Source organism: Molothrus ater, chromosome 15 (assembly GCF_012460135.2).
Source record: "Molothrus ater isolate BHLD 08-10-18 breed brown headed cowbird chromosome 15, BPBGC_Mater_1.1, whole genome shotgun sequence".
Lineage (NCBI taxonomy): Eukaryota > Metazoa > Chordata > Aves > Passeriformes > Icteridae > Molothrus > Molothrus ater.
In genome coordinates, this window is record NC_050492.2 from 2,421,231 (window position 1) to 2,444,723 (window position 23,493).

Genomic DNA, 23,493 nt, shown 5'->3' on the forward strand with positions numbered 1-23,493 from the left:
GACTTCAATGTGTCGGCTTTCAAGCTACAAGATTCCCGAATTCAACCGGAATTTGAGAGCTGATACAGGGAATTAAACTGAATTGCTTGGAACCGGGCGCTAGCAAGTACTTAAACAATTTGAAAGAACGGTCAGTAGAGGACCAAGAGAATGAGATTTCCTTACGAAGTTACACATGGAACAGAACCTTCCAGCCTTGGAGAAAGTTAGGCAAAAAGAGCTCTTGCAAGCGGTAAAGAACACGACACGTAATACACAAGGCAGACTCAGCACGCATTCATTCAGATGACATTCATGAGTGGGTGACTATCTTAAAACAAGGTTTCTAAGACTGTGAATCATCTGTGCCTAGCCTAAAAATCCTAAACACCGCGTCTACTAAATACAGTTTAAAAAATTAACGTACCTGAGAGGCAACTTGCCCACTGCTTTCGGTAACTTGATCTCCTGAAGGGACGAGATCGGCCGAAACCTCATCTGGTGGTCGGGCCGGGAGGGTGTCGCAGCAGCTGGCGGCCGAGAAGCGCAGGTGGCTCTTGCGCGAGTCGGCCGTGAGCGACACGTCGTGCGAGTAGGACTGCAGGAAGGCGCGCACGCCGTCGATGCCCACGAAGTGCGAGACGGGCACGCCGCGCAAGGCGCCGCTGTCCGGCGGCAGCAGCTGCTGGCGGTGGCAGCGGCGCAGGCGCAGCGCCAGCAGCAGCAGCAGGAAGGCCACGAAGAGGCACGAGACGGCGGCCACGGCCAGCACGAGCCAGCGCGTCAGGCTGGCGGCCGGCTCGCCCGGCGCCGCCGCCTCGTGGGCCGCGCTGCCCAGCTCGGCCAGCAGCTCGGCCACGCTCTCGGCCAGCACCACGCTCAGCGTGGCCGTGGCCGACAGCGCCGGCCGCCCGTGGTCCCGCACCAGCACCAGCAGGCTGTGGCGCGCCGCGTCGCGGGCCAGCGGCGAGCGCGCCGTGCGCACCTCGCCGCTGTGCAGCCCCACGCGGAACAGCCCCGGCTCCGTGGCCTTGGCCAGCTCGTAGGACAGCCACGCGTTCTGCCCCGCGTCCGCGTCCACCGCCACCACCTTGGCCACCAGCGCGCCGGCCTCGGCCCAGCGCGGCGCCAGCTCCACGCCCGACCACGCCGCAGCAGCGCCCGAGCCCGCCGCTGCGGCCGGCGCCGGGTACAGCACCTGCGGCGCGTTGTCGTTCTCGTCCACGATCAGCAGCCGCACCGACACGTTGCTGCTCAGCGCCGGCGCGCCGCCGTCCTCCGCCCGCACGCACAGCTGCAGCTCGCGCAGCTGCTCGTAGTCCAAGGAGCGCAGCGCGTACAGCGCGCCCGTCTCCGCCTGCACCGACACGTACGACGACAGCGGCGCGCCCCGCACCCGCCCCTCCGCCAGCCGGTAGCGCACGCGCGCGTTCTGCCCCCAGTCCGCGTCCGTGGCGCGCACCGTCAGCACCAGCGCGCCCGCCGCGTTGTTCTCCGCCAGCCGCGCGCTGTAGCGCTCCTCCAAGAACACCGGCGCGTTGTCGTTCACGTCCAGCACCCGCAGCGCCAGCACCGCGCTGCTCTGCAGCGCCGGCGACCCGCCGTCGGCCGCCCGCACCGTCACGTTGTACTCCGACACCTGCTCCCGGTCCAGTAGTTCTGCAGTCACCACACGGTAGTAGTTATCAAATGATTTCTCTAGGCGGAACGGGTGGCTGTCGCTGATGCTGCACTGCACCTCTCCGTTCGCTCCAGAATCTCTGTCTTGGACGCTGAAAATTGCTATCACTGTCCCCAACGGTGTATCTTCTGGAACCGGAGTGAACACGGACATAATGACAATCTCAGGAACGTAGTTGTTTACATCAACGACTTTAATGAGTACCTTGCTGTGGGAAGAGAGTCCACCCGCATCCCGAGCTTGCACAACCAATTCATAAAACTCGTGCTCTTCGAAATTCAAGTTCTCCATTATGACAATTTCTCCACTTTCTGGATCCATCTTAAAAGTCTTGTCGAACTTCTCTGGGATCTGAAAGAAGGAGTATTTTACCTCGGCATTTGGCCCTTCGTCTCTGTCAGTTGCTGTCACCTGTAACACCCGACTCCCTACAGCCACGTCTTCTTTCACGGTCACCTTGTACGCAGACTGAGTAAATTCCGGGGCATTGTCATTTCCGTCTAACACAATTATTTCGATTGTTGTCGATCCTGATTTCACTGGACTTCCATTGTCTGTGGCTGTCAGGATCAAATGATGAGCAGCCTTCTGTTCCCGATCCAAAGATTTCACCAATAATAATTCCGGGTATTTCACACCATCACCTCCAGTTTTCACCTCCAAGGTAAAATAGCTGCTCTCACTACATTCGTAATTCTGTAAAGAATTCGCTCCTATGTCGGGATCGTGAGCTCTCTCTAATGGGAAGCGAGCACCTGGTGCAGTATTCTCGCTGATTTCTAAGACATTTCTTCTTTCTGGAAAACTGGGAGGGTTATCGTTAATATCCAGTATTTCTACTTCCCCTTTGTAAATGTTCATTGGACGCTTTACAAGAATTTCGAAGTTTAGAACACATTTAGCAACAGCTGCGCATATCTCCTCTCTGTCCACCTGCTCCATCATAGATAAGTGGCCGTTCTGCAAGTCTAAAAAGAAGTACCGTGTCCTACCTGTGTCAAAAACGTGGGCGTCGCGGTCTTTGAGTGTCGGCAGCTGCAGCCCCAGGTCCTTGGCCACGTCGCCCACGAACGAGCCCTTGGGCATCTCCTCGGGCACCGAGTAGCGCAGCTGCCCCCACGCCGCCTCCCACGCCGCCAGCAGCACGGCCCAGAGCAGAGCTCGCTGCCGCCGGCCCCAGCGCCTCCCCGCCGCGCACATCTCGCCCGCGGAACCGCCGGCACCGCAGCACCGCCGATCCAATCCCGCTGCCACTCAATGCTCGCAGCTCCTGCACCGTGCGCAGCTGCCGCTGCCTCCGCCTGGCTCCACAATGGACCAGCACCGCGGGGACGATCGGGGACCGCACGTTCGGACAGGCAGCGAACAACCGAGCGAGCCGATCCGCAGCGGGCGGGGCTGCCGGTAGCGCTCCGAGCTTCCTCTCGCTCCTCTCGGTCAACAGCGGCGCTCGCAGCCTCCTCCCGGCACTGCAGGCACCGAGCGCTGCCCAGCGCTGCCCGCCCTGCCTCGCCCACGGGCAGCTCGCGGGGACAGCACAGAGCCACGGAGATATCGGGTCCCAGAGGGGACCTCCTGCCTCTACTCTTCTCCGGCCCATCTCTTCTTTGAGAAGCTGATCAAGACCGGTAAGAAGGCAGAGGCGTCCTTGTGCTGTTTCCGCACAGGAAAATGTTTTTGTAATGGTGATACAGTATTGATATGAAGATCTCTTAACAAGCAAAAGTATTACTAGTCACAGTCTATTAGTTTAAAACCACAATTTCCCCCACTAATGGCCCAGCTTTTTCAGCAGTCATGGTTGGATAATCTTTTTATTCCCCTCACCTTTTCTGCCAATGTATCCTAATTTTGGAATGCCATTAGCAACCTCAGATTTCCAAACCCAATGTGCTAGCACAAGCCAGCAGCCGACTTTTCTGTGTTCAAGTTCCTCAGCAGCTCTTGAACCTGATCTTCTCTTACAGTGGCAGAGACTTTTTTCCCCCCAATCCCTGCCCTGAGCTCCATCCACTTGACAGGTGTGGGAAAAGACCTTGTCAGTAATGACTGAGACAAAGATATGGCTGAGTACCTCAGCCTTCTCGTGGTCTGTTTTTATCAGATTGTCAGTTGTGTTCATCAGGAGACATACAATAGGAGACATAAATTTTCAGTTTGTTCCTCAGGAGACAAAATACATTTTCTTCAGTCTGACTTACCTGTAGAAGCCCTTCTTGCTATTCTTTGCATTCCTTGTAGAGTTCAGCTCCAGCCATGCCTTGGCCGACCTGACCCTATCCCAACACAACCGGCCAGCAGCACAACAACCCTATCCCAACACCAACTCAACCGGCCAGCATCCCTATAATCTTCCCTGGACACCTGTCCCTGATCCCACCGCTGCTCATTTCTTTCTTTCCCCTTTAATTTAGACCAGCAAATCTTCCCTCAGCCATGCTGGTCTGTCCCCTTCTTTTCCTGTTTTCCTACACATGGGTTCTAGAGGGCACACATTGTATGGAAAGCATCCCTAAAGATCTGCCAGGTCTGTTCTGCTCCCTTGTCCTTCAGGGCACTTTCCCCTGAGGGGCCTCATTGACTAAATCCTTTAAGAGCTGGAACTTTGCTTCCCTAAAATTCACGGTCCTGGCTTTACTCTTTGCCTGATCCATATCCCTCAGGACTATGAACTTGACCAGTGAATGATCATGGCAGCTCAGGCTGCCTCCAGTCTTGGTATCTCTGATTAGCTCATCTGTGTTGATGACCAAACAAGTCTAGAAAAACATTTCTTTGGTAAGGAGGGCAGGACTAAGGTCTTAATCCTTCCTAAAGGGCACCTCCAGTGAGCTTCTTGGGAGAACTCAGCAGTGTGTTCAGGCCTTTCAAGACAGGACACTGCCTCCCCCTCTCACAGGGTAAAAGTCATAATAAACCAGCTGTTTATGAATTGCCTCAGACACTTGAAGCCTCAAACTGGAATGACTGAAACCCCAGAAGTTTAACCACAGAAGATGATGGTCGCTAGTGATCTCAGTAAGAGGCACACACCAATTCTCTTTTATAACACACACCAGTGGAAGAGATTTGCACAGGTAATCTTGCATCCCTTTAGATGTGGAGAAGATTGAGTAAAAGTAACTTCACACAGGAATTCAGCCACACACAGAATGCCAAGCAGATCCTGGTCCCAGGAAAGGAGGTGTGCCCCTGTTCCATTCAGTCAAGACACTACAGGACTTTCACACAGTAAACCAGTTTTATTCATAATTTTTAGAGTTCCAGTAAAAGAAGTTTGCATGCAGACTTCTTGTTTGCAGGTGGCTTTCTCATCAGTGGGAAAGGGGACCTGCCTGCAAGTTCCTTGGTTAAAATGAGATGAATCTAACCCTCCACCAATGTATTTGTGGAGCAGAACACAGCACAGCAGAACACACAGAGGCCTGTGTCTTCCCAGATTAACTGGATTATGGATCACTTCATCCTTGGTGTTCATCAGGCTTCTGGTCATCATCACTGCACCATTTCCTCCCCCGGACTTACCTTTTCATCTGGGTCTTGTGGAAGTAGTCCTGCTGTAGTCCTCTGCATTTCTTGATACCAAAGATTCTCCCTGGTAGCAGTTTTTATTCTTTTATTGAATTGTCAAATTCCCACTTCCAGGCACTCCCTAAAAATACTTCCCAAGGGAAGTACTTCCTGGTTTTCTGCCATTCTTTCCCAAAATTCCTGCACCTGACGTGTTACAAACACCCTGTAATTGCCATCTGCAGATGCAGCTGTCAGGAGATGTGAGAAGGTCACTCCCCTGCATCACAGCTTTGCAGAGACAGAGCACACCTAGGGCCTGTGTGGAGCCAGGGCCCAGTTTCCCCTGACCTGCCTGGGCTCCATCCCAGTCTAAAGGTGAATTCTCAAAAGAACCAGAGAGGCCTGATAGCAATTCCATTGTACTCCCAACTTTCCTGAATGCTTTATTAGCTGCATCTTGAACTGAAAAGATATGCCCACTCACCCACTAGCTAGGCCAAAGGAAAATACAAAGACTGTCTCCACACAAGGCATTCAGGTGTTCTCTTTATTTCAGTTTTACACTCAGGGGTGTCCAAGTTCACAATATTAAACTTTATAACTTCAACAAAACACAGCGTGAGGCTTTCTGAATATTCCGTGCATCACAGACATCATTCAAGTAATCAATTATTATACATGGGAGGCAGTCCTTAAGCAGAAAAAAGACAATGCTCAAACTCAGTTCAGAGATTAGCAGGAGAAAGGGAAAAAGGAGAATGCAAATGCTCTAACACAAATGGAGGAAATAATGTGGGGACAGCTTTCTACTCCCAACAAGAAACCACTGTATATGGGAACAATAAGAAGACCAGCATCAATCTTCTTTTTACCATTTCATGTTGATTCTACCCTTCAGAAAATGGTCTCTGAAGAACTTACGGAGTTTTCATCAAATTTAGCCAAAGGAAATGAACATTTTTTAAAAACTTTGAACAGTTATAGTAAACCAAACATTATTTGTGCTGTTATATTTCTGTATTTCAAGGAGACAGAACACCAAGCACTGCTTTATAGGGCAAAAAGAATATTTTTTGATACATTTTACTGCTCTTCTCTGCCCTGCAGAGGATGAGACTCCTGTACTCAGAGGTTCAGAGTACACTTCTTGGCAGCTGAGCTGCAGTTGCCTGCATTGCAGAGGTTGGATGGGAGCAACTCCACTGGGCAGCATGGGTGAATGATAGGCAGACACACAGTGGCTGTACTGACTGACAGGAAACCAAAGCACATGGAACTCACTCATCTCAGAAAGAGGCATCCAGAACCCAGGGAAGAAAGAGCCCAGTCCTCACACAATACTGTGACACTGTATTCTCAACATATTTGCTTTCCTGAGCTGGGAAAGGGGTTTTCTAAATTTTATGAAGGAGAAGATCTGGCATAGTCTACCAAAGTGTGCCCTTGTGTCAAAGGACAGAAGAAAAGCTTGACGGTCTAGTTGGAGAGAAAGAGAGAAAATAGCACAGCTGGAGTGCTAATCCCACGCTTAAACCCTCCCAGAAATTACCATAACAGCTGAAACACACTATTGCCTCAGTGTGAGAACCTGAGTTACTTTTCTTTCTTATTTGTGATTTGGAGGGGCAGAAAATTTTTATTCTGAATGACATTTGGAAGGACATTGATGACACCAAATGAAGATACAAATTTTAGTCTAGAGATAGCACTGCCACATGCTGTGGCCTGGATATCTTCCCCCCAACATGGGCCATGAAGCCTCAGTCTGTGCAGACTCCATCTAGTCAAAGGAAAGAGCGTTGAACTGTCCTGCAGAGAGAGTGCCAGCACTGTCTGGGGCCATGTCCTCGCTGCTGACAGGGCCAGTGGGGAAATCCTGTTCCTCATGGGGGCCCTGGCCCACGGCGCAGTGCTGTGGGGGCAGGCTGGGCAGGATGGGCTTGAGGAATCTGAACTCGCTGTTGCCCGAGCCCGTGGTGAGGCTGATCTCGTAGCAATAGGGGCGGGGCAGGGTCCCTGCAGCAGCGGCTGCATGGGCCAGGCCGCTCTGCAAGGTGTCGGCAGCATAGAGCACCTGGCCAGCCTTCAGCTCCTTCCTCCTGCACAGCCTGCGAGCCACCAGCGCTGCGGTGGAGATGAGGAAGAGGAGGGAGACAAAGACCAAGGCAATGATTAAATAGGTGGTGAGGGAGGCGGCCTGATCCTCGGTGGCCGGGCTGCTGTGCGGGAGGCGCACGTCGGAGAAGTCCTTGAGCAGGAGAGCGCTGAGAGCTGCCGTGGCTGACAGCGGGGGCTTGCCGTTGTCTCTGACCAGCACAAGGAGCTTCTGCTTGACGCTGTCTCTCTCTGTCACCGGCCTCCTGAGACGCACCTCGCCGCTTTGGAGGCCCACGGAAAACAGGCCTGGGTCGGTGGCCCTCAGCAGGTGGTAGGAGAGCCAGGAGTTCTGTCCCGAGTCGGCATCGACGGCCACCACTTTGCTGATGAGGTAGCCCGCCTCAGCCGACACGGGCACCAGCTCACTGGAGGCCGGGCTGCTCTCGGGGGCCGGGTAGAGCACGAGCGGGGCGTTGTCGTTCTCGTCCAGCACCACAAGGCGGACGGTGACGTTGGCTCGGAGGGGAGGAGAGCCCGCGTCAGAGGCACTGACCGTCACCTCGGTCTGCCTCAAGTGCTCGTAGTCCAGGGGCCGCAGCACAAACACGTGTCCCGTCTCAGAGTTCACCGAGATGCAGGAGCACCAGGGCCGCTCTGGCCCTTGCTCTGCTGCCAGGGAATAGGTCACCTTGGCATTGAGCCCCACGTCAGCATCTGCAGCGCTCACGGCCCCAACAAACACCGTGGGGACGTTGTTCTCCCGCACGTACATGGTGTAGGAGGTCTGGTTGAAGACGGGGGCGTTGTCGTTGACGTCGGAGATGTCCACGGTGAAGGTCTGCGTGGTGCTGAGAGGAGGCGAGCCCGCATCTGCTGCCGTGACCCTCAGGACGTACTGAGGCGTCTCCTCGCGGTCCAGCGCGCTCACTGTCACCAGCTCATAGTAATTCTTATAGGCCGGCCGCAGGGAGAAGAAGAGCTGATCCTGCAGGGCACAGGAGATCTTCCCGTTGGCACCAGAGTCCCGGTCCCTGACCGTGAACAGGGCAACCACCGTGCCGGGCACTGTGTTCTCGGGGAGGGGACTGCTGAAGGAACTGACCACCAGCTCTGGGGCATTGTCATTCACATCCACCACCTCCACCAACACTTTGCAGATGGCTGAGAGGCCCCCTCCATCTCTGGCCCTCACACTGATCTCATGAGTTTTTGCTGCCTCAAAGTCCAGAGGTTTTGTGATTTTAATTGCCCCAGTTATGGGATCAATCACAAATGTTGACTCACTCTGTCCCACTGCCTGGCTGAGTTGATAGGAGATGTCCCCATTGACTCCTGCATCTGGATCAGTTGCCAGCACAGTCAGAACCACAGAGCCTTCTGGCATGTTCTCCAGAATCTTCCCATCGTAACGCTCTTCTGTGAATTTGGGAGCATTGTCATTTACATCCAGAATGATAATAGAGATTTCAACGGTCCCACTTCTGGGAGGAGAGCCCCCATCTACAGCAATAACAAGGAAATCCATCTCTGCCTGCTCCTCTCTGTCTAGGGGCTTTTCCAAAATAAGTTCAAGATATTTGTCGCCATTAGCCCGACTTCCATATGAGACACTAAAGTACTCGTTCCTGGGAGAGATGTTGTATGCCTGCACTGTGTTGCTTCCAATATCGAGGTCCCGAGCCACCTCCAGCGGGAAAAGTGAACGTGGCTCGCTCGTTTCCAGGATATCAAAACTAACTCGTTCCTCGGGGAAGACAGGCGAATGGTCATTGATATCCTGGAGAGTGACCTCGACCCGAAAGAACTGCAGGGGGTTGGAGAGCAGCAGCTCGAGGGGGAGCATGCAGGTGTCGGACTGGGCGCAGAGCTCCTCCCGGTCGAGCCTCCCCGCCACGACGAGGCGGCCGGAGGCGCGCTCGAAGCGAAAATGCTGCCGGCCGTCCTCCGAGACCAGGCGGGCGCGGCGAGCCGAGAGCTGCGCCGGCGTCAGCCCCGCGTCCTCCGCCAGCTCGCCCACCAGGGAGCCGCTTTCCGCCTCCTCGGCTACGGAGTAGCGGATGGGCTCGGCGCGAGCGAGCGGCAGCCCCAGCAAAGCACACACACAAAGCACTTGCCTTGCGAGCGCCATGGCGCGGCGGCGGCGGCGGCGGCGGCCGGTGTCGGTGTCGGTGTCGGTGTCGCGGCGGGTGTCCCGGGCGATTCCGGGCGGAGAGCGGCGAAGTGCGGGCCGGGCGCCTTCCCTCGCTGTCTGAGATTGCGGCCGGCGGCCCGTAACGCAGCCGGGCTGTGCCGGCAGCGGGTGACACGGGGCAGCGCTCGCTGCCGCAGCCGCTGCCACCTCCGCCCGGCTGCGCTGGGCTGGTCTAAGCTGAGCTGAACTGAACTGAGCTGGGCTGGGCTGGGCTGGGCTGGGCTGGGCCGGGCTTGCTCGGGCTGTGGCGCTCCGGGCTCGGCCGCCTCCGCTGCCGCAGCCGCTCGGCGCCGCCTTGGCCGAGGGCACCACCCAGCGGTGCGCGCTGGGACTGCAGCCGCCGCCGCCCGCAGCCCGCGCTGCCGCTCGGCCCGGCCCGCGATCCCGAAGGCAGCGAGAAACCCGGGGCCGGCACCGCAACGCGGCCTTAACCAGGGCAGCCCAAAGACCAGGCTCAACCCAGAAGGACAGAGGAGTCTCATTCATCAGCAGGAGAAACCGAGCGGAAAGAGGCCGATGGTGACATCCCGGACATGCAAATGAACACTCCCGGCTGCACCTGCATGCTCAGGCACTGTACTCACACAACATTGCTAAAGACACGGGGACACAGTGAGAAGTTGTGCAATTTCGAAATGTCTTTAAAGGACCTTACCAGAAACAATGTCTCTAGAAAAAAATCTGTCTCCACTTAAGCAGTCTGAGTATTCTCTTTATTTCAGTATTACACATTTTTTCACTTTTTAATCCCACAATTATACCAATTTATAATGTTAAACTGTATAACTTCAGCACATCACAGTGTGAGAGAGGCTTTCCGAGTATTTCATGCATCACAGCCAGTCATTCTAGAGGAGGTGGCAGTCCTTCTCTACAGGAAACTGCAAAGTAATGCTCTGTACATTTCAGAAGGGAGAAGGAGAAATGGCAAAAATGGGAATGCAAACGTTCTAACACAAATGAACAATATCCTGCAGGGACAGTCTTCTACTCCCAACAAGAAGCCACTGAATTCAGAAAGATGAATGAGGAAACAAAACTCAAAGTCCTGTTTTCAAATTCTTGATTTTATCTTCAGGAAATTATCTATAATGGACATGTGACCTTTTCATGCACAGAAAGACTCTCTACAGATACAGCCTACCCTAACACATCTTCTAGTACTGTACTTCCAAGACACTCTGAGTGGGACAGAACACCAAACCCACCCATGGGCCAAAGGAAGATTTTGTTGTGCAGTTTCCTGCTCTTCTCTGCCTTGGGGAAGATGAGACCCCTGTACTCATAGGGTCAAAATAGCCTTTTACTCTACAGAGCTGGAATTGCCAACAGTGCAATGGCTGGATAGGGCAAATTCACTGTTTCCCAGGGAAGAAATAGTGAAACATCAGTAGTTTCACAATGGTCGAACAGACAGACATACTGAGAAAAAGCATAACACACCGAGCCTGCACATCTCAGACAGAGACATCCAGAACCCCAGAAAGAAAAAGTCCCATGCTAGCAGAGAATCGTGAGAAACGATTTTGTACGATCTTGCTTTTCTGGGCAGGGAAAAGGGCTTTGGTGCCAATTCAGCAAGTGTGAGATTTGTCTGCTCAACTCGACCGTTGTGTTATAGCAATTAATAGGAGTTTCATGGCCTAGTCAGAAAGTAAGAGAGAGGAGCGTAGAAGGAGTGGTAACTCCATTCATAAATCATATCAGAAATGACCATACCTGAACTAAAGTATGTTCCTGATGAAGTGAGAACCTTTCTTTTGTTTTCTTCTTTCTGTTTTTGGAGAAACTGGAAACTATTATTCTGACTCAGGATATGAGGGAAATTGGTTATGCCACTTGAAAACAAAGGTTTTCTTGGGACAAATCAGTGGCACAGGTTGCAGCCTGAATCCCTTTCTACTAAGAGCTGTAAAGCCTCCTGCTGTGCAGAGCCCATCTAGTCAAAGGAAAGAGCGTTGAACTGTCCTGCAGAGAGAGTGCCAGCACTGTCTGGGGCCATGTCCTCGCTGCTGACAGGGCCTGCGGGGAAATCCTGTTCCTCATGGGGGCCCTGGCCCACGGCGCAGTGCTGTGGGGGCAGGCTGGGCAGGATGGGCTTGAGGAATCTGAACTCGCTGTTGCCCGAGCCCGTGGTGAGGCTGATCTCGTAGCAATAGGGGCGGGGCAGGGTCCCTGCAGCAGCGGCTGCATCGGCCAGGCCGCTCTGCAAGGTGTCGGCAGCATAGAGCACCTGGCCAGCCTTCAGCTCCTTCCTCCTGCACAGCCTGCGAGCCACCAGCGCTGCGGTGGAGATGAGGAAGAGGAGGGAGACAAAGACCAAGGCAATGATTAAATAGGTGGTGAGGGAGGCGGCCTGATCCTCGGTGGCCGGGCTGCTGTGCGGGAGGCGCACGTCGGAGAAGTCCTTGAGCAGGAGAGCGCTGAGAGCTGCCGTGGCTGACAGCGGGGGCTTGCCGTTGTCTCTGACCAGCACAAGGAGCTTCTGCTTGACGCTGTCTCTCTCTGTCACCGGCCTCCTGAGACGCACCTCGCCGCTTTGGAGGCCCACGGAAAACAGGCCTGGGTCGGTGGCCCTCAGCAGGTGGTAGGAGAGCCAGGAGTTCTGTCCCGAGTCGGCATCGACGGCCACCACTTTGCTGATGAGGTAGCCCGCCTCAGCCGACACGGGCACCAGCTCACTGGAGGCCGGGCTGCTCTCGGGCGCCGGGTAGAGCACGAGCGGGGCGTTGTCGTTCTCGTCCAGCACCACAAGGCGGACGGTGACGTTGGCTCGGAGGGGAGGAGAGCCCGCGTCAGAGGCACTGACCGTCACCTCGGTCTGCCTCAAGTGCTCGTAGTCCAGGGGCCGCAGCACAAACACGTGTCCCGTCTCAGAGTTCACCGAGATGCAGGAGCACCAGGGCCGCTCTGGCCCTTGCTCTGCTGCCAGGGAATAGGTCACCTTGGCATTGAGCCCCACGTCAGCATCTGCAGCGCTCACGGCCCCAACAAACACCGTGGGGACGTTGTTCTCCCGCACGTACATGGTGTAGGAGGTCTGGTTGAAGACGGGGGCGTTGTCGTTGACGTCGGAGATGTCCACGGTGAAGGTCTGCGTGGTGCTGAGAGGAGGCGAGCCCGCATCTGCTGCCGTGACCCTCAGGACGTACTGAGGCGTCTCCTCGCGGTCCAGCGCGCTCACTGTCACCAGCTCATAGTAATTCTTATAGGCCGGCCGCAGGGAGAAGAAGAGCTGATCGTGCAGGGCACAGGAGATCTTCCCGTTGGCACCAGAGTCCCGGTCCCTGACCGTAAACAGGGCAACCACCGTGCCGGGCACTGTGTTCTCGGGGAGGGGACTGCTGAAGGAACTGACCACCAGCTCTGGGGCATTGTCATTCACATCCACCACCTCCACCAACACTTTACAGATTGCTGAGAGGCCCCCTCCATCCGTGGCTCTTACAGTGAGCTCATGCATTTGTGCTGCCTCGAAGTCCAGTGTTTTTCGGAGTTTAATTTCACCAGTTATGGGATCAATCACAAATGCTGTATTGCTCTCTCCCACTGCCTGGCTGAGTTGATAGGAAATGTCTCCATTAACTCCTGCATCTGGATCATTTGCCAGCACAGTCAGAACCACAGAGCCTTCTGGAATGTTTTCTAAAATCTTCGCAATATACACGTCCTGTGTGAATTTGGGAGCATTGTCATTTGCATCTAGAATGACAATTTTCACTTCAGTGGTGCCACTCCTGGATGGAACGCCCGCATCCTCAGCAATTACACTGAAACTCATCTCTGCCTGCTCCTCTCTGTCTAGTGGCTTTTCCAAGACCAATTCAAGGTACTTCGTGCCTGAAATCCCAGTCCCGTAGGACACAGTAAAGTACTCGTTCCCGGGAGAAATGCTGTACTCCTGGACTGTATTGCTGCCAATATCGAGGTCCTGAGCAACCTCCAACGGGAAATGAGCCCCAGGATCGCTTGTCTCTGGGATCTTAAAAGTCACTCTATCATTAGGAAAGACGGGTGAATGGTCATTGATATCCTGGAGAGAGACCTCGACCCGAAAGAACTGCAGGGGGTTGGAGAGCAGCAGCTCGAAGGGGAGCATGCAGGGGTCGGACTGGGCGCACAGCTCCTCCCGGTCGAGCCTCCCCGCCACGACGAGGCGGCCGGAGGCGCGCTCGAAGCGAAAATGCTGCCGGCCGTCCTCCGAGACCAGGCGGGCGCGGCGAGCCGAGAGCTGCGCCGGCGTCAGCCCCGCGTCCTCCGCCAGCTCGCCCACCAGGGAGCCGCTTTCCGCCTCCTCGGCTACGGAGTAGCGGATGGGCTCGGCGCGAGCGAGCGGCAGCCCCAGCAAAGCACACACACAAAGCACTTGCCTTGCGAGCGCCATGGCGCGGCGGCGGCGGCGGCCGGTGTCGGTGTCGGTGTGGGTGTCGCGGCGGGTGTCCCGGGCGATTCCGGGCGGAGAGCGGCGAAGTGCGGGCCGGGCGCCTTCCCTCGCTGTCTGAGATTGCGGCCGGCGGCCCGTAACGCAGCCGGGGTGTGCCGGCAGCGTGTGACACGGGGCAGCGCTCGCTGCCGCAGCCGCTGCCACCTCTGCCCGGCTGGGCTGGGCTGGTCTAAGCTGAACTGAGCTGAGCTGAGCTGGGCTGGGCAGGGCTGAGCTGGGCTGGGCCGAGCTTGCTCGGGCTGTGGCGCTCCGGGCTCGGCCGCCTCCGCTGCCGCAGCCGCTCGGCGCCGCCTTGGCCGAGGGCACCACCCAGCGGTGCGCGCTGGGACTGCAGCCGCCGCCGCCCGCAGCCCGCGCTGCCGCTCGGCCCGGCCCGCGATCCCGAAGGCAGCGAGAAACCCGGGGCCGGCATCGCAACGCGGCCTTAACCAGGGCAGCCCAAAGACCAGGCTCAACCCACAACGGCCAAGCCTCACATTTCAGCCCACAACGACACGACAAACCTCACACAGATAGGGATGTGTTAAAAGTACGGACATGCCAATGAACAGACTCCCGGCTTCATCTCTACACTCAGGCACTGTACCGACTCCACACAGTTTCTGTCAAGGGGCAAAGTGAGAAAAAGACTGGCAGGATTTTGAAAACCTTGAAGGAGCGTTCCCAAAAATAACGTCTCTACAGACACTTTGGTCTCCACAAAAAGAATTAATCTGTACTTTTTATTTCAGTCTATCATATTGTGTTTAATTGTTAAACTCCGAGGTATACCAGTTTACAATGTTAAACTGTATAACTTCAGCACAACACCCCGCGAGGCTTTCTGAATATTCCATGCATTACAGACATTATTCAAACAACCAGTTATTACACATCAGGGGGCAATGCTTCTCTATTGAAAAAGGCTAAACAATGCCCAATACAGGTCACAGAGTCGAGAAGGAAGGGCGAAATTCAGAATGTAGATGCTCTAGAACAAATTGACACACTCATGGGATGATACTTTCTAGTCCCAACAAGAAGCCACTGAATTCAGAATCAAGAATGTGAAACAAAACACAAACTTCTGTTTTCGAATTCTTGATTTTATCTTCAGAATATTATCATTGATGAACATGTGGCATTTTCATGTAGACAAAGACAATGGATATGTTTTCATGAATCTGTACAGTTACAGCCTGTCCAAACTCAGATTGTCCAGATGCTGCTGTATTTCAAAGGTAATGCCAAGGAGAAAGAACACCAAACCCAAACTTATAGGCCAAGGGGAAATTTTCTTGAGCATTGTGGTGCTCTTTTCTGCCCTGAAAGGGTCAAAACTCCAGTCTTCTTCTGCCGAGCTGGAAATGACTGCAGTGCAACGGTTGGATTGGAACAACACCCAGTTTCACTGGGCAGTATTAGTGAAGCATCTGCAGATGCAAAATAGTCATGCAGAGAGACATACTGAGAATAAAGAGTAACACACAGAGACCACACATGCCAGGCAGAGACATCCAGAAGCCCAGAGAGAAAAAGCCCTGTGTTAACAGAACATCGTAAAACAATATTCAGAACTACGTTGTTTTCTGTGGAAAAGGCCTGTCTGTCATTTCAGCAAGTGTGATATTAGTGTACACAACTATGCCATTGAGCTATAAGAAGAATAAAAAATCCAATGGCGGATCAAACAGGAAAAGACACAAGATCAAAGTTGGGTGCACATTATTAAAGGCTATCAGAAAGGGCTGGGAAAGAGGTGAAATATCCTATTGTCTGAGGGAAAGAATCAAAGTATCTTTTTTTCCTTATTTGTGTTTTTGGAGTGGAAGAAATATTTTACTCTGACTCAAAATTTGAGGAAGTTGGCTATGCTGGAGGGGAACATATTTTCTGTGGAGAAACATTTGCCACAGGCTGCAGTCAGGATGCCCTCTTAGCCCCATGGCCCAAGAAGCCTCAGTCTGTGCAGAGCCCAGCTAGTCAAAGGAAAGAGCATTGAACTGTGCTGCAGAGAGAGTGCCAGCACTGTCTGGGGCCATGTCCTCGCTGCTGACAGGGACAGCGGGGAAATCCTGTTCCTCATGGGGGCCCTGGCCCACGGCGCAGTGCTGTGGGGGCAGGCTGGGCAGGATGGGCTTGAGGAATCTGAACTCGCTGTTGCCCGAGCCCGTGGTGAGGCTGATCTCGTAGCAATAGGGGCGGGGCAGGGTCCCTGCAGCAGCGGCTGGATGGGCCAGGCCGCTCTGCAAGGTGTCGGCAGCATAGAGCACCTGGCCAGCCTTCAGCTCCTTCCTCCTGCACAGCCTGCGAGCCGCCAGCGCTGCGGTGGAGATGAGGAAGAGGAGGGAGACAAAGACCAAGGCAATGATTAAATAGGTGGTGAGGGAGGCGGCCTGATCCTCGGTGGCCGGGCCGCTGTGCGGGAGGCGCACGTCGGAGAAGTCCTTGAGCAGGAGAGCGCTGAGAGCTGCCGTGGCTGACAGCGGGGGCTTGCCGTTGTCTCTGACCAGCACAAGGAGCTTCTGCTTGACGCTGTCTCTCTCTGTCACCGGCCTCCTGAGACGCACCTCGCCGCTTTGGAGGCCCACGGAAAACAGGCCTGGGTCGGTGGCCCTCAGCAGGTGGTAGGAGAGCCAGGAGTTCTGTCCCGAGTCGGCATCGACGGCCACCACTTTGCTGATGAGGTAGCCCGCCTCAGCCGACACGGGCACCAGCTCACTGGAGGCCGGGCTGCTCTCGGGGGCCGGGTAGAGCACGAGCGGGGCGTTGTCGTTCTCGTCCAGCACCACAAGGCGGACGGTGACGTTGGCTCGGAGGGGAGGAGAGCCCGCGTCAGAGGCACTGACCGTCACCTCGGTCTGCCTCAAGTGCTCGTAGTCCAGGGGCCGCAGCACAAACACGTGTCCCGTCTCAGAGTTCACCGAGATGCAGGAGCACCAGGGCCGCTCTGGCCCTTGCTCTGCTGCCAGGGAATAGGTCACCTTGGCATTGAGCCCCACGTCAGCATCTGCAGCGCTCACGGCCCCAACAAACACCGTGGGGACGTTGTTCTCCCGCACGTACATGGTGTAGGAGGTCTGGTTGAAGACGGGGGCGTTGTCGTTGACGTCGGAGATGTCCACGGTGAAGGTCTGCGTGGTGCTGAGAGGAGGCGAGCCCGCATCTGCTGCCGTGACCCTCAGGACGTACTGAGGCGTCTCCTCGCGGTCCAGCGCGCTCACTGTCACCAGCTCATAGTAATTCTTATAGGCCGGCCGCAGGGAGAAGAAGAGCTGATCCTGCAGGGCACAGGAGATCTTCCCGTTGGCACCAGAGTCCCGGTCCCTGACCGTAAACAGGGCAACCACCGTGCCGGGCACTGTGTTCTCGGGCAGGGGACTGCTGAAGGAACTGACCACCAGCTCTGGGGCATTGTCATTCACATCCACCACCTCCACCAACACTTTGCAGATGGCTGAGAGGCCGCCACCATCTCTGGCCTTCACAATCAGCTCATGCATTTGTGCTGCTTCAAAGTCCAGAGGTTTTGTTAGTTTAATTTCACCAGTTTTAGGATCAATCACAAATGCTGAATCACTCTGTCCCACTGCCTGGCTGAATTGATAGGAAATATCCCCATTTAGTCCTGCATCTGGATCAGTTGCCAGCACAGTCAGAACCACAGATCCTTCTGGCATGTTCTCTAGAATCTGTCCAGTGTACTCCTCCTTTGTGAAGATGGGAGCATTGTCATTTACATCTAGAATGACAATTTTCACTTGGGTGGTGCCACTCCTTGGAGGAGAGCCTCCATCTACTGCAATGACACTGAAGCCCATCTCTGCCTGCTCCTCTCTGTCAAGTGGCTTTTCCAAGATCAGTTCCAGGTATTTCTTGCCTGTAATCCGACCTCCATAGGAGAGTTTAAAAAAGTCATTCTCTGGAGCAATGCTGTACTCCTGGACTGTGTTGCTGCCAATGTCGAGGTCTCGAGCCACCTCCAGTGGGAAACGAGAGCCTGGCTCGCTCGTTTCCGGGATGTCAAAAGTGACTCGTTCCTCCGGGAAAATTGGCGAGTGGTCATTGATATCCTCCAAGGCTACCTCGACCCGAAAGAACTGCAGGGGGTTGGAGAGCAGCAGCTCGAAGGGGAGCATGCAGGTGTCGGACTGGGCGCACAGCTCCTCCCGGTCGAGCCTCCCCGCCACGACGAGGCGGCCGGAGGCGCGCTCGAAGCGAAAATGCTGCCGGCCGTCCTCGGAGACCAGGCGGGCGCGGCGAGCCGAGAGCTGCGCCGGCGTCAGCCCCGCGTCCTCCGCCAGCTCGCCCACCAGGGAGCCGCTTTCCGCCTCCTCGGCTACGGAGTAGCGGATGGGCTCGGCGCGAGCGAGCGGCAGCCCCAGCAAAGCACACACACAAAGCACTTGCCTTGCGAGCGCCATGGCGCGGCGGCGGCGGCGGCGGCGGCCGATGTCGGTGTGGGTGTCGCGGCGGGTGTCCCGGGCGATTCCGGGCGGAGAGCGGCGAAGTGCGGGCCGGGCGCCTTCCCTCGCTGTCTGAGATTGCGGCCGGCGGCCCGTAAGGCAGCCGGGGTGTGCCGGCAGCGGGTGACACGGGGCAGCGCTCGCTGCCGCAGCCGCTGCCACCTCCTCCCGGCTGCGCTGGGCTGGTCTAAGCTGAACTGAACTGAGCTTGGCTGCGCTGGGCTGGGCCGAGCTTGCTCGGGCTGTGGCGCTCCGGGCTCGGCCGCCTCCGCTGCCGCAGCCGCTCGGCGCCGCCTTGGCCGAGGGCACCACCCAGCGGTGCGCGCTGGGACTGCAGCCGCCGCCGCCCGCAGCCCGCGCTGCCGCTCGGCCCGGCCCGCGATCCCGAAGGCAGCGAGAAACCCGGGGCCGGCACCGCAACGCGGCCTTAACCAGGGCAGCCCAAAGACCAGGCTCAACCCACAACGGCCAAGAGCCTTGCCCGACAGGAGAAACCTCACAGAGACAGGGAGTTGGTAAAAGCACATGCATGCCAATGAACACCTTCCTTGCTGCATCTCCACACTCAGGCAATGTACCAACCAGACATTGCTTCTGTCAAGGACCAAACGTTGCTTCAGTCAAGGAAAACAGTGAGAAAAGAATCGCAGAATTTTGAAAAGCCTTGAAGGATCTTTTCAGGTAAGCCCGTCTAAACAATTTCTATTTTCATAAAAGGTGTTAGGACGTCCTGTTTATTTAAGTCCTACACATTTTTTTATTTGTTCAACTCAGTGGTATACCAGTTTACAACCTTAATCTCTATAACTTAGTCAGAATACAGTGTGAGGGAGTCTTTCTGATTATTTCACGCATCACAGACTTCATTGAAACCACCAATTATTCTAGATGGGCTGGCAGTCCTTCTCTAGAGGAACAGGCTCAGTACAGTGCTCAGTACATTTCAGTGCTTAGAAGGAGAAAAGGCAGACATGGGAAGGCAAATGCTCTAAGACAAACATAGAAAATCACGTCGGGACAACTTTCTGCTCACATCAAGAAGCCTTGGGATTCAGGAACAGCAATGAACAGAGCAAACTCAGCACATTTTCTTAGGTTCTTCTTGACTCTACCTTCCAATAATTGTCTTTTTATATTTGTGGAATTTTCCTTTAATGTATTCAATGACAACAAACATCTTTCTGTTACATGTTACAGCTCTGTTCAGTTACAATCTACCCTACCACTATTTGTGCTCCTGTAATTCCAAGGCAATCCTGAGGTGACAGAACACCCAAGCTCTTCCCATAAACCAAATGAAGACATTTGTGCCTTTTGCTGCTCTACTCTAAGCTAGATAATGAAGATGAGACTGCTGTTTTCACAGGGTCCAGATCACACTCTTCCCTGCTGGGTGGGCATTGCCTGTGCTGCAGTGTCAGGGTGGGAGTAATTCCCTGCTTCACCAGGCAACACAACTGAAGCACCTGCAGATGGTCAACGTCTGCATGGCCAAACATAATTACAAAAAGCAAAGCACACATAGCTGACATCTCAGACAGAGACATCCAGAATCCAGGGAAGAAAGGGCCTAGTGCTCACGTGATATTAGTACTCACAACGTCCTTGCTTTCCAGAGCTGGGAAAAAGAGTTTTTCTACTTCAGTGAGGATATGATTTGTTTGAGCAACAGTGATATTGTCTTGAAGATCAGAATAAAATGTTGCTCTGTCTTGTGCGCCAGCTAGAGAAAGCAGATCATTGATTGAGTTCTAACCACATATATAAAGCCTGTTAGAAAAGGCAGTAGCAAAGGTGAAACACAATTAAAAAAGAGTGAGAGCACCTTGTCTTCTTAGATTTCCTTCATTGCTTTGTGAAGTGGCAGACATGTATTTTGAAGAGAATTTAGGGAAGTTGGTTAAACCAATTTAAAATACAAATTTCCATGGAGGAACCATTGCCACATGCTGCGGCATGGGCCCTCTCCTCCCATGGCCCACAAAGCCTCAGTCTGTGCAGAGCCCATCTAGTCAAAGGAAAGAGCATTGAACTGTCCTGCAGAGAGAGTGCCAGCACTGTCTGGGGCCATGTCCTCGCTGCTGGCAGGGCCAGCGGGGAAATCCTGTTCCTCATGGGGGCCCTGGCCCACGGCGCAGTGCTGTGGGGGCAGGCTGGGCAGGATGGGCTTGAGGAATCTGAACTCGCTGTTGCCCGAGCCCGTGGTGAGGCTGATCTCGTAGCAATAGGGGCGGGGCAGGGTCCCTGCAGCAGCGGCTGCATGGGCCAGGCCGCTCTGCAAGGTGTCGGCAGCATAGAGCACCTGGCCAGCCTTCAGCTCCTTCCTCCTGCACAGCCTGCGAGCCACCAGCGCTGCGGTGGAGATGAGGAAGAGGAGGGAGACAAAGACCAAGGCAATGATTAAATAGGTGGTGAGGGAGGCGGCCTGATCCTCGGTGGCCGGGCCGCTGTGCGGGAGGCGCACGTCGGAGAAGTCCTTGAGCAGGAGAGCGCTGAGAGCTGCCGTGGCTGACAGCGGGGGCTTGCCGTTGTCTCTGACCAGCACAAGGAGCTTCTGCTTGATGCTGTCTCTCTCTGTCACCGGCCTCCTGAGACGCACCTCGCCGCTTTGGAGGCCCACGGAAAACAGGCCTGGGTCGGTGGCCCTCAGCAGGTGGTAGGAGAGCCAGGAGTTCTGTCCCGAGTCGGCATCGACGGCCACCACTTTGCTGATGAGGTAGCCCGCCTCAGCCGACACGGGCACCAGCTCACTGGAGGCCGGGCTGCTCTCGGGGGCCGGGTAGAGCACGAGCGGGGCGTTGTCGTTCTCGTCCAGCACCACAAGGCGGACGGTGACGTTGGCTCGGAGGGGAGGAGAGCCCGCGTCAGAGGCACTGACCGTCACCTCGGTCTGCCTCAAGTGCTCGTAGTCCAGGGGCCGCAGCACAAACACGTGTCCCGTCTCAGAGTTCACCGAGATGCAGGAGCACCAGGGCCGCTCTGGCCCTTGCTCTGCTGCCAGGGAATAGGTCACCTTGGCATTGAGCCCCACGTCAGCATCTGCAGCGCTCACGGCCCCAACAAACACCGTGGGGACGTTGTTCTCCCGCACGTACATGGTGTAGGAGGTCTGGTTGAAGACGGGGGCGTTGTCGTTGACGTCGGAGATGTCCACGGTGAAGGTCTGCGTGGTGCTGAGAGGAGGCGAGCCCGCATCTGCTGCCGTGACCCTCAGGACGTACTGAGGCGTCTCCTCGCGGTCCAGCGCGCTCACTGTCACCAGCTCATAGTAATTCTTATAGGCCGGCCGCAGGGAGAAGAAGAGCTGATCCTGCAGGGCACAGGAGATCTTCCCGTTGGCACCAGAGTCCCGGTCCCTGACCGTAAACAGGGCAACCACCGTGCCGGGCACTGTGTTCTCGGGCAGGGGACTGCTGAAGGAACTGACCACCAGCTCTGGGGCATTGTCATTCACATCCACCACCTCCACCAACACTTTGCAGATGGCTGAGAGGCCCCCTCCATCTCTGGCCCTCACACTGATCTCATGAGTTTTTGCTGCCTCAAAGTCCAGAGGTTTTGTGAGTTTAATTTCCCCAGTTATGGGATCAATCACAAATGTTGACTCACTCTGTCCCACTGCCTGGCTGAGCTGATAGGAGATGTCCCCATTGACTCCTGCATCTGGATCAGTTGCCATCACAGTCAGAACCACAGAGCCTTCTGGCATGTTCTCCAGAATCTTCCCATCGTAACGCTCTTCTGTGAATTTGGGAGCATTGTCATTTACATCCAGAATGATAATAGAGATTTCAACGGTCCCACTTCTGGGTGGAGAGCCCCCATCTACAGCAATAACAAGGAAATCCATCTCTGCCTGCTCCTCTCTGTCTAGGGGCTTTTCCAAAATAAGTTCAAGATATTTGTCGCCATTAGCCCGACTTCCATATGAGACACTAAAGTACTCGTTCCTGGGAGAGATGTTGTATGCCTGCACTGTGTTGCTTCCAATATCGAGGTCCCGAGCCACCTCCAGCGGGAAAAGTGAACGTGGCTCGCTTGTTTCCAGGATATCAAAACTAACTCGTTCCTCGGGGAAGACAGGCGAATGGTCATTGATATCCTGGAGAGTGACCTCGACCCGAAAGAACTGCAGAGGGTTGGAGAGCAGCAGCTCGAATGGGAGCATGCAGGTGTCGGACTGGGCGCACAGCTCCTCCCGGTCGAGCCTCCCCGCCACGACGAGGCGGCCGGAGGCGCGCTCGAGGCGAAAATGCTGCCGGCCGTCCTCCGAGACCAGGCGGGCGCGGCGAGCCGAGAGCTGCGCCGGCGTCAGCCCCGCGTCCTCCGCCAGCTCGCCCACCAGGGAGCCGCTTTCCGCCTCCTCGGCTACGGAGTAGCGGATGGGCTCGGCGCGAGCGAGCGGCAGCCCCAGCAAAGCACACACACAAAGCACTTGCCTTGCGAGCGCCATGGCGCGGCGGCGGCGGCGGCGGCGGCCGGTATCGGTGTCGGTGTCGGTGTCGCGGCGGGTGTCCCGGGCGATTCCGGGCGGAGAGCGGCGAAGTGCGGGCCGGGCGCCTTCCCTCGCTGTCTGAGATTGCGGCCGGCGGCCCGTAAGGCAGCCGGGGTGTGCCGGCAGCGGGTGACACGGGGCAGCGCTCGCTGCCGCAGCCGCTGCCACCTCCGCCCGGCTGCGCTGGGCTGGTCTAAGCTGAACTGAGCTGAGCTGAACTGGGCTGGGCTGGGCTGGGCTGGGCTGGGCCGAGCTTGCTCGGGCTGTGGCGCTCCGGGCTCGGCCGCCTCCGCTGCCGCAGCCGCTCGGCGCCGCCTTGGCCGAGGGCACCACCCAGCGGTGCGCGCTGGGACTGCAGCCGCCGCCGCCCGCAGCCCGCGCTGCCGCTCGGCCCGGCCCGCGATCCCGAAGGCAGCGAGAAACCCGGGGCCGGCACCGCAACGCGGCCTTAACCAGGGCAGCCCAAAGACCAGGCTCAACCCAGAAGGACAGAGGAGTCTCATTCATCAGCAGGAGAAACCGAGCGGAAAGAGGGCGATGGTGACATCCCGGACATGCAAATGAACACTCCCGGCTGCACCTGCATGCTCAGGCACTGTACTCACACAACATTGCTAAAGACACGGGGACACAGTGAGAAGTTGTGCA

The 23,493-nt window shown here is 55.8% G+C and overlaps 4 protein-coding genes across 4 annotated transcripts; all 4 read right to left on the reverse strand.

Annotated features, from left to right (window-relative positions):
* Positions 1–5,706: 5,706 nt before the first annotated feature.
* On the reverse strand, positions 5,707–9,613 carry LOC118692000 (protocadherin beta-4-like). The gene has a single exon (XM_036391551.2). The coding sequence runs from the start codon at positions 9,396–9,398 to the stop codon at positions 6,954–6,956; it is 2,445 nt and encodes an 814-aa protein (XP_036247444.1). The 5' UTR covers positions 9,399–9,613; the 3' UTR covers positions 5,707–6,953.
* Positions 9,614–10,152: 539 nt separating this feature from the next.
* On the reverse strand, positions 10,153–14,046 carry LOC118692003 (protocadherin beta-15-like). The gene has a single exon (XM_036391554.1). It carries the CDS (start codon positions 13,843–13,845, stop codon positions 11,401–11,403), a length of 2,445 nt encoding a protein of 814 aa, XP_036247447.1. The 5' UTR covers positions 13,846–14,046; the 3' UTR covers positions 10,153–11,400.
* A 554-nt stretch (positions 14,047–14,600) lies between these two features.
* LOC118692002 (protocadherin beta-15-like) lies at positions 14,601–18,775 on the reverse strand. Its single transcript, XM_036391553.1, has one exon. The coding sequence runs from the start codon at positions 18,306–18,308 to the stop codon at positions 15,864–15,866; it is 2,445 nt and encodes an 814-aa protein (XP_036247446.1). The 5' UTR covers positions 18,309–18,775; the 3' UTR covers positions 14,601–15,863.
* Positions 18,776–19,070: 295 nt separating this feature from the next.
* LOC118691999 (protocadherin beta-15-like) lies at positions 19,071–23,473 on the reverse strand. Its single transcript, XM_036391549.2, has one exon. The coding sequence runs from the start codon at positions 23,350–23,352 to the stop codon at positions 20,359–20,361; it is 2,994 nt and encodes a 997-aa protein (XP_036247442.2). The 5' UTR covers positions 23,353–23,473; the 3' UTR covers positions 19,071–20,358.
* Between the last annotated feature and the right edge of the window lie 20 nt (positions 23,474–23,493).